The following is an 18,732-nucleotide window of genomic DNA, read 5'->3' as shown; positions in this document are numbered from 1 at the left end:
AAACAAAGTAAAGTAAAAATGTATCTATAAAGCGCCTATTGCAGACAAAAGTCACAAAGCAGTGTACAATAAAACACAGAATAAAATTAAATATCAAAACATCATAAAATAAAATGACAATATAAAAGTCACCCACAGACAGTAAAGCTACCCAAATACCTGTTTAAACAGATTAAACAATTCAATACTGTAGATTCTGCTAATCTTAATGTCATTCAAATCCTGTTCCATAACCTTGGAGCAATAAACTGGAATACACGACCTCCATGTGTCTTTAGTCTGGTACAAGGAACCGAAAGAAGATTTAACTAAGCAGATCTCAGAGAATGGCCTGAGGTGTAGTGCTGGAGAAGGTTCATAATATATTGGGGAGCCTGTCCATGCAGAGCTCTGTAAGTGAGTACTAGAATTTTGAATGGGATCCAGTGTAGAAGGAATCAAATTTGGGAGCAGTTGATCCATTTGTATGAATGTGTTAAAAGCCTAGCAGCTGCATTTTGAACAGCCTGAAGACGAGACAACTTTACTCAGACAGGTAAAAAAGTAAATTGCAATAATCCAGACATGATGAGACAAAATCATAGATAAGCATTTCCATCTCAGCCCCAGAAACAACAGATCTGAGCTTGGAATAAGTTTCTTAAATGAAAAAAAAAAAACCAAGAACCACTGAGGCACCTGACATGAGCATCAAAACTCAGAGACTGATCAAATATAACACCTAAATTATAGAGGGATGCATGAGAAGGTGCAGATTGGTGAACGTGCCAAAGAATCTGTGGTGGTAAAAGTTTCCAGACACATAAAACATTGAATGATGATGCAAAAAGATATGATCCTGAGATAGATAACATTAGATTAGATTAAATAGAACTTTATTTTTCCCCTGGGGGAAATTTGGCTTTTTACAGAAGCTGTTTAAATAAATAAAAACATAAATAGATAGATAAATAAAAGTAAACAAATAAATATGCACACACACTTTGTTCTTAACACACACTGGAATTACTATAAAGCAAGAAAATTCAAAAGAAAGAAAAGTTATGTCTTGGTTCTCACAGACCCAGTGAGGCATTGTGCAGATGTATTGCTTTTGGTATAAAAGAGCCCTAGTAGCATTTCTTGACACACTTCCTCTGAATAATTCATTGTCTGAAAGTCCTCAGTGTTAGTGTGTCACAGAGAAGATGTGTAGCTTTGTTCATAATGGCACTCACTTTTGTTTTAATCCTCTTCTTTGCTATGACCTCCATGGGGTCCAGAGTGCATCCTATAACTGAGTCTGTCCTTTTAATTAGTCTGTTGATTTGGTGGACCTTTCTTAAAGTGATGTTACCAGACCAGCACACCTCAGCAAAGCAAGATCACACTGGCCATCACAGAGTTATAAAAGATGTGGAGGATGTCACTTCCCGCATTAAAGGAAAACAGTCATCTAAGGAAAAAGAACCTTCTCTGCTCTTTCTTATACAGTTCCTCTGCATTCCAAGACCAGTCCAACCTGTTATTAATATGGACCCCCATGTACTTGTAGGAGTGGACCACCTCTACATCTACTCTCTTTCAGTTAAAAAAACTGGTCGTATTACATAGCAAAGGAAGAACTGACTTTCACATAAATGAAACCCCTTGTTTTGCTGCAGCAGAAAAATAGTATGGACATTTTCCCAACATTTAATAACAATGTTCAACATTGTGCTGAACTAATTTCAAACATTACTAAAAAAGTCATGATGGTGCAACAGATTCTTCTGTGGTGGAATATTGTGGTGGTCAGATTACACGATGCTTCGTCAGTAAACCTTTTCTTCCACAGAAACTAAAAAAAACAAATAAATTACATGTTTAATTTTGAAGTGTTGGTTTAATTGGATTCTGAATACATAGGCCATATTGTGAGTTTAATTAATTTATTGAAAACTGCTGGGGGTTAAGGACATTTTGTGTGTGTGTATGTGTGTTCATTGTACAACCAGAGTCAGAAGTGCTACTAAGTGTTTTATTTATATTTATTACTATTTATTTTCAATGCATTATTATAAAAATGTTGCATAAAAACAAAAAACAATAAAAAACAAGTAGTTCATTTAAAAAAAAAACTAATTATACAATCCTGTTTATTTGGTGAAAAGTTCCATTCAGTGCACTTTATGTGTTTAGTTTCAAACAAAGTTTTTTCCTCTACAATCCAACTAATCAATTAAAATAATCACCAGATTAATTAGTTATCAAAATAATTGTTAGTTGCAGCCATACTTTCCAGGGTGCCGAAGATGACTCTGAAATTTTTGTGCGTAAAATTGTACATTATCTAGATTAGGGCTTCCTGAAGTCTTGTTGTTACGGAATGCAGAAAAAGCACTTAAAAGAAATCAGTGTTTCAACATTCTCTAATGAATGCAAGAGACAGTTACTATCCCCAGTATATGTTCTTGTTTCAAGCAAATTTCCTTCAAGTACAATCATTCATTAAAGCATGATTTTTTATTACAAGAAATTAGAAGATTTGCAGAAGGAAAACTTTCCTAAACATTTGTAGTCATCAGCTGTGATAAATATACTTTCAAAAAGGAATCTAAAAATTACACCAATAGCTTGAAAATAATGTATCCTTAGGCATTTTTTGATAATGAAGATAAAATGACTCCATATATCATAGTCTTTGGGAATGTGTGTGAAACTTTATTTAATTTAGCTCCGAATTACACATGGTACACATCTCTCACTATATAGATTATCAAAATGTGCCCAGGACATATGAGAGATGTCATTCAATACCTGGCTCCCTGTTTTGGGGATGTCCCAATGTTATATTTGATTAAAATAAAATTTTCAACCTTCTATGAGGTAGCCTAAAAATCAAAATATGTCATTAATTATTAATTATTTTGGAAAGACCAGATTTATGCACACTTTTGTGTCACTCAGTGTGTACCTGCAATGAAAACTTTATTATATTTATCTAGTGTATAAAACTCAAGACATGTGAGCCAAATCCAAGCCTTAGAAATTTTTAAAGGGGCTACCCTCATCAATATTTGAAATATGTTTAATTTGGCCCACAATGACATTTTTAAAGACCCCTTTAACATGTGTTTCATATTTAGATTGTTCTTTTCCGCTCACGTTTATCTACGCAGCACAGCACAATAACCTGCAGTTGGAACAAAAACTGGCTGTTGATTACTGCCCAGCATGTAAAAGCAAAAAGAAGGCAACATGCCACACTGCTATAAAGAACTTTAGTGTTTTAGCACAATGCCAAAGACATGACACTATCATGTAGAAGATGGTAGCTCAGCCTCACACATGCTGCTGCTACCACTCAGATCACGTTTTAAAGCCACACTCGTTTGTTGTATGTGGAGAGAAAACACTTGCATTTCCACTTGTGTTAAATGTAATTGATAATTCTTTCTGACCATTTCCTAATGTGGTCTCTTTGCTCCATCACCAGCGCATATACACCAGATTTTTTAATGTGGCCAAGTGAATCCAATCATTACGCACGTTAATGCAAGTATAAATGTTGCATTATCTACTAAAATAAAACGATTCTGCAAAATTGAATTTCCAAAAAAATTGTGAAATAAACTACATTTCACTTCCAAAAAACGTCATTCCCTTCACACAAGAAGAAAGGCGTTTATTTACTATATTGAACTGCTTTTATACATTAATTCTCTGTATGTCACCTGTCATTTAGTATTTAAATAAAGATTTCTATCCATCCATTTTCCAACCCGCTATATCCTAACACAGGGCCATGGGGGTCTTCTGGAGCCAATCCCAGCCAGCACAGGGCGCAAGGCAGGAAGCAATCCCGGGCAGGGTGCCAACCCACCACAGGACACACACACACCAGGGAAAATTTAGAATTGCCAATACACCTAACCTGCATGTCAAGCCAGAGCACCCGGGGGAAACCCATGCAGACACAGGGAGAACATGCAAACTCCACGCAGGGAGGACCGGGGAAGCGAACCCAGGTCTCCTAACTGCAAGGCAGCAGTGCCACCATGCCGCCCTCAATGTAGTAGATCTGTATATTACAGTATATATATATAGCACTTTTACTGAAATAAAACAGTAAATAAAGGAGACTACAGTTGATGACATTTTTGTTCTCTGAGTTCTTAGGATAAGACAAATTATATTCTAATGATTTAACTGTTTTTTGGTTTTTTTTTTAGGATGGGATCTTTCTATGCCCCAGGTCTAGTTGGTTTAAATGTGCTCCGTCTATTGACATCAATGTACTATCAGTCATGGGCAGTCATGAGTTCAAATGTTCCCCATGAAAGAGTTTTCAAAGCTTCTAAATCCAATAACTTTTACATGGGCTTGCTGCTGCTAGTTTTATTTCTCAGTCTGTTTCCAGTGGTCTACACCATTATGACAATACCCCCTTCATTTGACTGTGGGCCTTTCAGGTAGGATATTAATTATTATATCAGATATGTGATTTGTTAACATTGTACTGCATTTTTAAATTTCACTCTCCTAAAATTATAATTTTGATAACATTTTGGGGCATATTCTGATCTATCTCAGCTCATCCTTCAATCTATCCATCCATCCATTTACTGAAATAAATACATTGTGACAGGGAGACAAATATTATTCTAAATGTCTTCCATTATATTACATTTAACACCACAGTTCCTTATGGACCTGAGAAGGAGAGGTAGGTTCAGAATATAGATTGACAGATGTGTATAATAGATAGACAGACAAATAAACAAAAGTTCTATTATTTATTTAAAATAGTATATGGACAACAAAACTGAATTATATCGAAAAGTGAAGCATTGCTATATAGCCATCACAGCTTTACCACAAACAAATGGGTTAGTAATCTATCCTTCATCAAACTTGTTTAGTCCATTTTAGGATCATGGGTGTCACACAGATCCTTCACCCAAACCATATCTTAGGACAAGCATTTGCATCAAAAGCTTTCTTTATTTCATCTATGATTACATTTTTCTCAACATCACCTTTATCTGAATTTGCCATAATCAACAGATGCTCTGATGCCTCATAATTCTTGCCTATAAACCACACAAAATTGGATATATTCTCCTGCTTTGTAGGATCACTTCAACTTTTATTGTGTACCACTAATCTACTATTTTTTTTACCATTTCCTCCATGATCATGTTGCTCATTATCTCAAGTAATTCATTATGTAGCTCTGCCTGGTGTATTGTGCACTATCTAACATTGTTTTGGCAATCTTAGCTATTTCTGTATATTTGTGCATTGTATACTTGAACAACAAAAAGAAAGGTCCCACTGAACCATCCCCGGTCATACTAAGAAAAACTACAAATATTTCCCATTAAAGGTAACTGATTAACTCAGCTGATACACAAGCACATCAGTAATGGCTGTCAAATAATATCTATTACGTACCTAGTGGTTGTAATTAATCAGTATAGACATCTCCCTGCATTTCTCAGTTTCTTTTCACTTGTCATCACATATAAGATGTTCCTCTGAAGATGTATGTTTAGTAAGCCCCTTATTTACTTATGCTGAAAGATTCCAGTCAGAAAATAGTTTGATACTGAATATTCTGACGATGAACTGTTGAATGTTCTGCAAGTTTACCAAAAAAACGTGTCCTGTTTCACCAAGTATTCAAGTCAAACGATGTTTCTGTGCCAGGTACTGGAAAACTTTATATGGACATACATTTTCGTTAGGTATTTGTTTGGTGCAACATATTTGGGACTTTCAGTGTGCAAGTCATGCACTATGAAAGAACTTGGCACTTGCGATTTGGGTTGGTACTTAAGGCCTTCTTCATAACTAATTCTAGTGGTACTGCATCTGCTACTTTTTAATGAGATTTTGTCACCATCAATTTTAATTCATTCTGCAGTAATAACAGATGGAAAGGCTTCTGAGGCATTAACTGCATAGTCCATTGACGTCTTTTCTGGAGTTAAAGTAACAGGGTGATTTCAGCCTTTTTCTGATTATCTATACTTAATAAAATTAATTCTGTCTGCTTGATAAATATCACCAGTGAGCTGTATTATTAAACTTTGGACTGGCACAGCAGTTTGATTGGGCAAGCATGGTCCCCTCAGGCCCATCCACAACAACAGGTTTGGTGTCACGGAATATTCCGACATACAGAATGATCCTGGGTTAGAAATTTTAGCTGCTGCACCAAACACATTTTACATTATATATTGCGCTAAAGATTTACACATTATATGTTGTATTTATTCTGCTTGTGAAAGCTGCTTTATAAGGAGGTACTTAACAAAAAAAAATGGTAGCCTCATTGAGGCTATACTGAAGACATGAAACACAATTCTGAATTTTACATTTAATTAAAAAGTACTTATAATTACTAGTCGTCTTAGATAAGCAGATCTTTCTAAGTGATTTAAACTAAAAGAAAAGCTTCAATTGCTACTTAGTTTACAACATATTTTATCTAAAAATCAATAGTCGTTGTAGTTCTTCTGTAAATTACATGCCATTTGAACTTTACCAGGTTTATTGGATCTGTATTTCAAGATGTCTGCTACTTTTAAAAATGTTTGAACAAAACTAGTTATTCTGAAAGCGGGTCTGTCTTTGTATATTATCAAGAACTGTTATGGGTATCTGCTGTTCTAGAATCATACCAACATATTCTACGATGAAAATTAATGGTGCAATTTTATATTTGATTTACGTAAAGCATTAATATATATTATTTTTGAATTCTTTTTAAATAAAAATATCCAGTAATTTTAAAAATTTAAACAGCACAGTAACCCTATGATATCTTTTTTGCTATTAGTGGAAAAACACTCATGTTTGAAGTTATAATGGAAACAATCCAACAGGATTTTCCAGCTTTTGTTGGAAAACTGTTCAGTTATGCTGCCAACCCTGGGCTGATCATTCCGGCAGTTTTGCTGATGGTGTAAGTACAGAATATTTCATTGAGTTTGGTCTATTATGTTCACTTCCACTTATAAGCTTACTACACTATAAACTGTAGTTAAAGTGAAAACACAAAATTCCATGTAATTTAGCTTTTACTGCTATAGTTCATACAGTATATCTGCAACTTTTGTAATATTAAGTAAGTTCTTTCAGCATCCAAATGACAAACAAGACAAAACAAAATTGAATTTACCTCCCCAAACTCAAGTAGCTGCCCAGTCCCATAAAGAACACCCCATAATTGTTGAGGTGTACAATATGATAAAGGTTATTCCGCAGATCATTGGCCCTGTGGGTGAAGGCTCCGCTTTAGGTGGAAACTTGGAGTACACATGTATCTTGTGATCTCAATGTACACTCAAAGCTTTAGCGGTTAGTAAGTTTTATATTACAGAACATTTTCAGCTTTGAATGTCAAAAGAGGAGTTTTAAAACTGACTTGTAGCCAATATTGAATATTAGGAACTAAAGATATATAGTACTTTTTAGTTCTATCTATCATCCTTGCATCCATGTTTTGAATTAACTGTATATAGAATACCAGGATGCTACTGTGGTGCAATGTTTACTACTGCTGCCTCATGAATCCAGTGTCCAGGGTTCAAATACTGTCCCTGTCATTGCCAGTATGTATGGGCTTTCCTTTGGGGACTCCTGTTTTACTTCCATATCCCCACAACTGTTCAGGTTTGGTGGACTTACAACTCCAGTTTGGCTTAAAAGTATCTCTAGTGCCTTATATTTAGCAATAAGATATACTGCAGTCACTTGATAACTCTAAAGTAAAGCACTGTGTATACTGATTATGTGTTTTATAATGTAATTTTCTTTCAGGTTGGCAATTTATTATTTAAATGCTGTATCTAAGTCATATAAGAATTCAAACATAGAATTAAAGAAGAAGATGCAAATGGTATGTACTGAGCAGTACTGGGTGAATTTCATAAAAGTATTGTATTGTGCTAGGACAGACATAAAGCCCTGCTGGTATAATATAATTGGAGTATGAATCTTGCAACTATAATATTTATTTTTGGTGTGATTACATATGAACATTAACAATTTTCCCAACTATAAAAATTGCTACCAGGTTGATATTATAAAATGTACAGACCTTGACATCCTACAACTACCTACCCTATCCTATCTACCATCTACTATATGCGAAATCACTTACATCTTACGCCTTACACTTACACCTGAACACCAGCAAGACCAAGGAGCTGGTGGTGGATTTTAGAAGGACCAGGCCCCTCATGGACCCCGTGACCATCAGAGGTGACTGTGTGCAGAGGGTACAGACCTATAAATACCTAGGAGTGCAGCTGGATGATAAATTGGACTGGACTGTCAACACTGATGCTCTATCTATCTATCTATCTATCTATCTATCTATCTATCTATCTATCTATCTATCTATCTATCTATCTATCTATCTATCTATCTATCTATCCTTAAATTTTCAAATATAGTGTATAATTGCCCACATACATCTTTCTCCTTCTTCAGCCTTTGGTTATTATTCAGAATGTATGCATGAGCTCTTCTCTCTATCATCACTCTGATTAGTTGCTTCCCTCCCATCCTGTATAAGTTCCCAAAGAGTCCAGTGGTCCTGGAGGTCTGCAGTGGCTACAGGTTTTCCATTTAATGAGTTTCTTAATCAGGACAAATAAAATTTGGCTTAATATTAGTTAACATGCTCATTACAATTCAGAACTTTAAATTTCCTCTTTTAATTTTAAACAGCTGCATTTACGTTTTTATTGTTGGCTGCTTTCTTAACCAGCCATCAGTTAATAAGAAGGTGCAAATAATTAAGGAACCACCAGCTCTGGCTCCATTTAAACCTGAATATAAGCATCATGAAGCATCTGTTTTAATAAAATGTTCTGAAGTACTGTAAATGAGAGAGAAGGGAAGGACCACAAAACATATGAAAACATAAAGTTCTCAGAAAAGAAAAGATATATATAATTTTTATCTTGGAAGAACGAAATCCCTAACAAGCGATATAATTAAATACCAAGTTTCATTATCTGTTAGGCCTGGGCTCTTATTATGAAACTGGCTGGAGTAAAAACCTGAAGCCCCTGCAGACCTCCAGGACTGTAATTGAGTACCTCTGCTTCAGAGGATTTAAGGATTCTGTTGAATAACAAAGCATCCTTCTAAAAATGAGGTTCCATCCATGTTCCATTGTGTACAATTATGAAACCTTTTCATACAACTGGCAAAATCATTCCTTATTAAAATAGTTTCATTAAATAGTATTAAATATTTTTTGTAAACTATTGTGGTGTCAAAGAACCAATAATATATCAGAATTATAGAAGTTAAATTCAACAAAGGTTATTCTTAAACTATCTAATTCACTTAAGCAACTGTATAAAAGTAACTGGTTCTGTATCCTTTATTCCTTCTTATTGTGTTGAACTGACATTTTAATTGCTATTTTTTAACCTGCTGCCAATTAACAATGATGTACCCTGGTATGTTGATTAGCACATTCAAGTTAAGAATTTCAGTATACTCTGCATATGTGGCAGTGTTGAACCTATGAGCAAATGACAAAACATTAGCAGCTCACCATCAAACCTGGTCCCATTAACAGATTCATATGTTTTTAAAAACATATATTTGCAAAAAAAAAAAAAAAGAAGAGGAAAAAGTGAACTTAATTAAAACACTGTGGAAAGTTTAAAATTGACAATGGTTATACTTAAAATGTCTATTATATGACTGCATCTTGTACTCAACAACCTTACAAAATGTCTAGTGATTTTCTGCTTGATGCAGTCCAAAACTAAATCATATGTGTTGTGACTTAAGTTAAAAGAAGATTAATCTTTTCAGCTTAAGCAAACAATGATTATAAATAATCAAAACAAATGAAGGAATAAACAGTAAACATACACATATAAAAGCAATTCTCTAGCAGTATTACTTAAATTAGCAACCTATATTAGATACCTTGCAGCCTTGACTGATACTGCTAGGTGAAAAATTGTTGTACCTTTTTAAACAGATATTCATGTTTTTTATGCTATCTCTGAACAGCAACGGGATGAAGAGAAAAACCGAAGAAACAACCAGAACACAACCAACCCTGTCCTGAAAGACTTGGAAGATTTGCTACCTATCAGTTCTGGAGCTGTTAACAACACCACTACAGCATTAGGTACTTCATACTTCATTTAATTATGAAATTAATTTCTTTACTTTAAATTACTCAGAAATATACATATTTTTACATTTTCTTTAAATATATTTTGATGAACGGTATGGTGGTACAGTCATTAACTTTGCCTCTTCACAGTTCCAAGGAACTAAGTTCAAATTTCAGCACAAACCGTGTTTTGTGTGTAGGTTGCACATTCTTTTCATGTTAGACTGGGTTTTCTCTGTGTACTCAAATTTTCTTCCCATATAATAAAAAACATGCATATTAGGATTATTATTAACTGTTAATTGGCCCAGTATGAGTGATTGTGGATGTGAAAAATGAGTGGTGCTCATATACAATTGGAGTTACTTTGCACTTTGTTACTTTGCAGGTGGAGTGGTGGCTCTGAGGCTAGTGATCTGCACTGGCAATTGGAAGGTTTCTGGTTCGAATCCCAAAAATGACAAAAGGGACTCTGTTTTGTTTGGGCCCTTGAGCAAGGCCCTTAACCTACAATTGCTGAGCGTTTTGAGTAGTGAGAAAAGCGCTATATAAATGCATTATTATTAATTAGAACATATGAACACTCTAGACGAGAACAAGCCATTCAGCCCAACAAAGCTCGCGAGTCCGATCCACTTATTTCTTCCAAAAAAACATTGAGTCGAATTTTGAAAGTTCCTAATGTTTTACTGTCTACCACACTACTTGGTTAGCTTATTTCAAGTGTCTATGGTTCTTTGTGTAATGGTGTGAACTGGAATTACCTGGTTGGAACGATGGATGGATCCTTGATCAAATAATTAAACCCTGTTTATAGTTTTTACTACATTTATGTTCGACTTCAAATTTAATGCTGTCCTGTCAACTTTGGTTGCCAATCTCAGTTTCTTTAATGTCAACCTCAAAATGAGTTCTTTTGATATGCTAGTAAAAGAAAATAAAATAAGATCTTTTCTACTTTGCTAAACAATAGTCTGAGAGGACTTTGGAAAATTCTCAAAGTCACTATGAACTCCAAAACAATATATGTCCATTTTAGTTTTTACTAAAATGTGTACATTTATTTATTTACCTACTTATCCATCTATTTGTGTATGTATATATTTATTTAAAGAGCTCTTTTGTGGCAGGCAGCCGGGTCCCATGCCTGACCAGGATGCCCCTGCAGCATATGTTCCGGGGGAGCAGGCATGGGAAACCCAATAACTCCTCCTGGGCGCTAGATGGCAGCCTCCCTGGGTTGCAGCAGTGCCTCGGACTCCCACAGGGCTTCATGGGAGTTGGAGTTTGGTGCAGCTCTGTTGGGTTCCGCAGGCGCTGCCAGGGGGTGCTGCAGTGGGAGCTGCTGGGCCCTTCTGGGCAGTTATTTCGTCACACCCAGAAGTGCAGCCAGGTGTCACCAATCAAGCACCTGGAGCACTTCTGGTTGCCTGATAAAAGGAGGTAGTGACCACCACTCAGGAGCCAGAATCGGGAGGAGGAGGATGAGGTTGCCTGAGAGGAGTGGTGGAGGAAGAAAAAGAATACTTTGTTGTGTGTTTAATTTGGTGTTTGTGCACTTGGGACTGTGTTGAGCCTGTGGGGATCACAGGGAAGACGTGCCCCACAGGTAAATAACAATAAATCTTTTGTTGTTTTTACACATGCTTCCGTGTCAGTCTGTGTCAGGTCGGCGCCAATAAAGCGCATTCTGTTACACTATCTATCTATCTATCTATCTATCTATCTATCTATCTATCTATCTATCTATCTATCTATCTATCTATCTATCTATCTATTTAAAATGTCACTGAATATACAGGATAATTTATAATTAAGGAAAAGTATTGCTCTTTTGATGAATATTTTATATACTAGTCTTAGTATTTTTGATGTAATAGATACTCAATCTTTGTCGACATATTAATAGGTATGCCTTTGTTCTGCCACTTAGGCCTATTGTATACTCAAATTTAGGGTTATTTTTTTAAAAAGTTTGTAAAATCACATCAGACACCTTTTTTTTGATCTTTTGTATTTTTTATCATTTCCTTCACATTTTCTTTTGACTGAAGGAGTGTTAATGTGTACATTCTAACATACTGATTATGTTTTATTTTCTAAAGCAGAGGTTCTTTACTTTAATGATCCTGGGGTAATTGTAGTTTATTTATAGGTTTACATTGTGGTAGAAGAATTTTTTAAAGTCTGGTATCTTCTTCTTCTGTATTTTTTTTAAAGATCAGCAAACCACTGGTGAAGATCTAGCCAAACCTACTAAGGGAAAAAGCCGAAATGGAAACAGTGTACGTCAAGAGAAGGAAGTGTCATTATCAGCACAAAATCCTCGCATTGCAGTAACAAGACCTCCAGGACCCCGCCCACCGGGCCCGTTGCCTGGAAACCCACGCCTAACAGTGCCAGGTGAACCAAGTCGAGGACCACCATCACAGAAAAGTGAAAGCAGAAGAAAACCAAGACATTAAAACATCTCTGTTACCTGGATGTAACATGTCAGCATTATATTAAGCAAATTCCAAATATAATTTAGAAAATTATATCAAGGGAAAATTATTTCTGAGATACCGGAAGATCAAATTTAGTTGCTTTTTAGAGAAAAGGACAAAACCAAAGTTGCATTTTAAGCTAATCTCTTTGTACTATACAGAAAAACTGAAGTTCGGACAGAAGGAGTCTGGAGTGGCCAGAATCATAGTTTTCTTTTAGCATTTGAAAGCAGCACTATAGTAATGAAGTCTGCAATGCCCTTGTTATTATGATATTTAATCAGACTTCAAGTACAATTGCTAATGCGCCACATAGTCTAACTATAATATGTCTGTCTGTAATGCATCCATTTTGCCTTTTTATTCACTTAAGGTATGAATAAATTAACATGCCGAGTGTCACTAAATCATAATATATAAGGTAAGGTATTAGGAAAATATGAAATCTAAAATATGTAGGTGCCGTGAAGTAAGATTTATATTTTGTCCAATACAAAATGTGTGAGACTGAGAGGCTCACTCACAGTTGTTCAATCATGATTGAGCCACTGTAAAGTAAAGACTATGTCACCAGACTTTAAACTGCAAGGTGACGAGCTCAATTCTTGCTTCCACTTAATAGTGTAACTCACCTAAACTGCCTGTGCTCCAACTGGAAGTAAGAGAGTGTACACATCTTAATGTGTGTTACTTGTTTTTAAATATTTGAATGGAGCAGGCCCATCTTACAGTTGTGCTTGAAAGTTTGTGAATCCTTTAGAATTTTCTATATTTCTGCATAAATATGACCTAAAACATCATCAGATTTTCACTCAAGTCCTAAAAGTAGATAAAGAGAAACCAGTTAAACAAATGAGACAAAAATATTATCCTTGGTCATTTATTTATTGAGGAAAATGATCAAATATTACATATTTGTGAGTGGAAAAAGTATGCGAACCTCTAGGATTAGCAGTTAGTTGTAAGGTGAAATTAGAGTCAGGTGTTTTCAATCAATGGGTTGACAATCAGGTGTGAGTGGGCACCCTGTGTTATTTAAGGAACAGGAATCTATCAAAGTCTGCTCTTCACAATACATGTTTGTGGAAGTGTATCATGGCACGAACAAAGGAGATTTCTGAGGACCTCAGAAAAAGAGTTGTTGATGCTCATTAGGCTGGAAAAGGTTACAAAACCATCTCTAAAGAGTTTGGACCCCACCAATCCACAGTCAGACAGATTGTGTATAAATGGAGGAAATTCAAGACCATTGTCACCCTCCCCAGGAGTGGTCAACCAACAAAGATCACTCCAAGCGCAAGGTGTGTAATAGTCAGCAAGGTCACAAAGAACCCCAGGGTAACTTCTAAGCAACTGAAGGCCTCTCTAACATTGGCTAATGTTCATGTTCATGAGTAAACCATCAGGAGAACACTGAACAACAATGGTTTGCATGGCAGGGTTGCAAGGAGAAAGCCACTGCTCTCCCAAAAAAACATTGCTGCTCGTCTGCAGTTTGCTAAAAAATCACATGGACAAACCAGAAGGCTATTGGAAGAATGTTTTGTGGATGAATGAGACCAAAATGGAACTTTTTGATTTAAATGAAAACCGTTATGTTTGGAGACAGGAAAACACTGCATTCCAGCATAAGAACCTTATCCCATCTGTGAAACATGGTGGTGGTAGTATCATGGTTTGGGCCTGTTGTGCTGCATCTGGGCCAGGACGGCTTGCCTTCATCGATGGAACAATGAATTCTGAATTATATCAGAGAATTCTAAAGGAATATGTCAGGACATCTGTCCATGAACTGAATCTCAAGAGTAGCTGGATCATGCAGCAGCACAACGACCCTAAGCACACAAGTTGTTCTACCAAAGAATGGTTAAAGAAGAATAAAGTTAATGTTTTGGAATGGCCAAGTCAAAGTCCTGACCTTAATCCAATTGAAATGTTGTTGAAGGACCTGAAGCGAGCAGTTAATGTGAGGAAACCCAACAACATCCCAGAGTTGAAGCTGTTCTGTACGGAGGAATCGGCTAAAATTCCTCCAAGCCGCTGTGCAGGAATGATCAAAAGTTACCAGAAATGTTTAGTTGCAGTTATTGCTGCAAAGCTCGGGGGTTGGTGGATGGGGGGTCATACCAGATACTGAAAGCAAAGGTTCACATACTTTTACCACTCACAAATATGTAATATTTGATCATTTTCCTTAATAAATAAATGACCAACTATAATATTTTTGTCTCATTTGTTTAACTGGTTTCTCTTCATCTACTTTTAGGACTTGAGTGAAAATCTGATGATGTTTTAGGTCATCTTTATGCAGAAATATAGAAAATTCTAAAGGGTTCACAAACTTTCAAGCACAACTGTACCTCTCAGAACTTCTTCACTAGTATGAGCCAGGAAGGGCACTGTGGTGTACTAGCCAAATTCTCTTAGTTGTGGCTGGTTCGAGGTTGAAGCAAATGGGGCGATTGGGCTTTTGCAATAGCTGCCGTTTTTCTTTGGAATGCCTTGCCTTATTATATCAGATCTGCTCCAACACTGGCCATTTTTAAGTCATCGTTAAAGTCTTATCTTGCTGGCATTTGACCCTGCAAGAGGTTGACATTACTGTATGTTTGTGTATGTTAGCTCATGTACATTCATGATTACAATATAAATATGTAAGCATGGGTGTGGGTATTTTGAGTTTATCTTTTATGTAATGGCTGGTTATGTTTGCAGTGCTGTGATGTGTATATATATGTATGTATATTTTACTGCTTTTTTTTACCCTTTCTTGTACAGCACTTGGTTCAGTTTCTGCTGTTGTAAATGTAATTTATAAATAAAGTTTGACTTGACTTGAACAATGACTTGTTCTCTTAGGCACATTCACTTATTGAATGACTGCTTTATGTGTTTTAATCCTAATCTTAATACTGTTTTCTTTGTAACCATCGCAATATTCGAGTTACAGTTTGACTCAGTTTAGGTGTAAATTCTTAGTTTTGATTCTCTTTTTCAAATATTGACCGATTTATTTTTTTTTTTGTCTCACATTCTTGGCTCTGTCACTCGATTCTTATTTTCCTATTTTTGATTTTAGCTAGTTTATTTTACCCAACCATCTCCTGATTCTATTTCTCTCTCCTTTGTGCTGCTTCCTTTAAAATTAAAGTACTGTATAATTGAAAAAGAATTTGTGTACATTTTACATTTAGTTTACAAAGGGACCCAGTGATTCATGTAGGGTTACTCAGTGAATCAGAGTTGAGAAATTAACTGGGAAGCCCATGGCTTATAGCTCTGTGTCATAGTCACTGGCCCACAATGACTGCAAAGTAAATTTCAGATAAAATTTAAACAGATACTTTTACATTATGCAGATACAATATATTACTATGCCATGCACAGTAAGGATATCTGAACTGTAATGTCATTTTTATACTGGTCTTTAGTTTCATGCCTGATGTGATATGCTGGTAGCTTTTGCACTCGTCAATATGCAAATGCAGTAGACTTGCTGTGATCATTGATGGACTGAAAGCCAGAAGTCTACGTGACCATCATCATCAGGTCCTTCCATGAAAACCCTAAATACAAAGAGGACTGTTTGACTAATGTTAGGTAGATTGCCCAGAGGGGACTGGGTGGTCTCTTGGTCTGGAACCCCTACAGATTTTATTTTTTTCTCCAGCTTTTGGAGTTTTTTTTTTGTTTTTTCTGTCCACCCTGGCCATCGGACCTTACTCTTATTCAATGTTTATTTTTTATTGTGTCTTCTATTTTTCTATTCATTTTGTAAAGCACTTTGAGCTACATTTTTTTTGTATGAATATGTGCTATATAAATAAATGTTGATTGATTGATTGATCAGGAGCAGCAAAGAGTGTTGTAACTGGGCCCAACATATAATAATTCATCAGTTTTTACTCTGTTAATTTTACATTAATTTACCTTAATTTGAGGCGTAATACTAACAAGACAAAGACAGAAGTATGATCTTGATAAAATCATGTTTAATGTAAAGATGAAACATAATTACATTTTTTGTTGATAAAACAGCAAACTTCATGACTGCAGTGTCATGAAAAACTAGCATATTAAGAATGGAGGCAAACGTTATGTTGCTTCACAACTCATATGTTATATAACCTGAAATCTTCTTTTACTCATCTTGCCTTTATTACATATGTTGAGGATTGTCTTGTTCTGTCCATAGTTACAACCATTCTAATACAGGAAGGTGACTGTAACCATGTTTTACAACTTTTTCTAGAGACTGAGTAGTTGACTAAAAGAAGTTCATCACCAATACCTTTCAAAGTTTCAACCAGCAGTGAGTTAAAGGCATACATACTATAGTCTTTTGTCATTGGGCATGTACTAGGACTATTACTAAGCATGTTCTCTTAAATTAACAAGTCTGAAGTGTGCTCATGTTTTTGCTATTTAAAAAGGATGTGTAGTGTACAGCAGGATGCCTGTGCTCATTTGTGTTCCATTCACACGAGAGGTCTGAATCAGGAATGCAACTGATGTTTCACTGCTGAGAATAATTTTAAATGATGATATGATGCCTCTGCTTGTCATTGAAAACATTTGTTGTATTCATTTGATCTTTTCTAATTTATTTCTCTAATTGTGGCATAGTGTTGAAGTCATTTACAATTAAAAGTATGCTTACAGAACAATTTGGCTTCAAGAATGGATGACTTATCAAAGTGCTCAGCCCACCTTAGATCAGTAACAAGGGGATCTTATGCATTTTTTTTATTAAAGCACTAGTTCAGTGTTAAATCATAAATACACTAGAGTACTAATGGTAAAATGATTCTGCAAAATTGAATTTGCAGCAAAATGTTTTGCTGCACAACAAAAATTGTGAAACAAACTACATTTCACTTCCAAAAAAACTTCATTCCCTTCACACAAGAAGAAAGGTTTTTATTTGCTATATTGAACTGTTTTTATACATTAATTCTCTATATGTCGCCTGTCATTTAGTATTTAAATAAAGATTTCTAGTAAAATAAAAATCACCAGAAGTGTGCATATCCGAAACATGGAAAAGGTGATTGCTCTTTATTGAATGGAGGTGGTTTGGCTACAGAGATTATCTGTGTACTCTTGGTTCCTGACTGTAGAGAAAACACAGTAGTCTGCATGATTGTGCATCTTAGTTTGGAAAATATGTGGCATATCACATTTTAAAAAAATACACTGTACTACTGTGCAATGAAGTGAATGAGCGGCATAAATAGAATTGATTTTATCCTCGTGGTATGAATTACATGATTTACGGAGCTACAGAAAAGAACACAGGTAAATACAGAAGTGTGAATGAGGCTGACAGGGCAGTATTCTTGTTTTGCACCCAAAAAAATTTTTAAAGCCCACTAAAACATTTTATAAATGCCTGCAAAAACAAAGTTTAGTGTCAGTTTCATAAAACTGTGAGCCAGAGTGCCTGTTTCACTCATCATGTTTGAGCAAAGAATAACCTCACGTATTTTAAGTGCTTTTTAAATTCTTTTTGTATGAACTACAAACTATTAAAACTTGTCTAAAACTCGCAATAATACCTTTTGTAATAGTTCTCCTAAATTTTAATTCTGCCAATTTGAGTTTTATTTCAAATTCATAAAGTTTTGAAGGATATTTATTATTAATTAAATAGCTGTTTTTCTCATGGCTGCTTAATAGTTTTTGAACATTTTCTGGACAGAATACTCTGATCTTTGGAGTTGTTAGGCTGCATTACCACCCTCACATTTTACAGACAATTCTTTTTTGTCAACTCATCTCTCCATATTTTATCTGAACACGCTTATTTCAGAGTTTATCCTAGCAGCACTGAGTGTAAGGTGGGAACCAATCTTAAACAGGACCTCAGGGCACATTCATGCTCACTTTTACAAGGTCAATTTGGAAGGAAATTGGAGAACCAAGAGAAAGTCACTGCAGAAAAAGGGAGAATATACAGGCTCCACAAAGACCTTGACAAGGAGTCAGATTTGAAAAAAATGTGTATGTTCAAATAGATACCCAAAATGTGTGTACACAAATTTCCATGTTAAAAGAACACTTGACAGAAGAACTTGTTCATATTCATGGCAAACTCTGACCCACACAAATGTAAAATTT

General features: G+C 35.4%; 1 protein-coding gene across 1 annotated transcript in view; it reads left to right on the top strand.

Annotated features, from left to right (window-relative positions):
* LOC120528711 (transmembrane channel-like protein 2-A) overlaps positions 1-13,329 on the top strand; it is a 67,011-nt gene extending 53,682 nt beyond the window's left edge. Inside the window, exons 17-21 of the mRNA XM_039752867.1 lie at positions 4,194-4,433; positions 6,809-6,934; positions 7,792-7,870; positions 10,018-10,138; positions 12,347-13,329. Coding sequence (XP_039608801.1) covers positions 4,194-4,433; positions 6,809-6,934; positions 7,792-7,870; positions 10,018-10,138; positions 12,347-12,591 — 811 coding nt within the window. The 3' untranslated portion in view covers positions 12,592-13,329. The remainder of the gene's footprint in view (positions 1-4,193; positions 4,434-6,808; positions 6,935-7,791; positions 7,871-10,017; positions 10,139-12,346) is intronic.
* Positions 13,330-18,732: the final 5,403 nt, after the last annotated feature.

The sequence above is a fragment of the Polypterus senegalus genome, chromosome 4, assembly GCF_016835505.1.
Source record: "Polypterus senegalus isolate Bchr_013 chromosome 4, ASM1683550v1, whole genome shotgun sequence".
Lineage (NCBI taxonomy): Eukaryota > Metazoa > Chordata > Cladistia > Polypteriformes > Polypteridae > Polypterus > Polypterus senegalus.
This window is presented reverse-complemented; position numbering and strand designations above follow the sequence as displayed.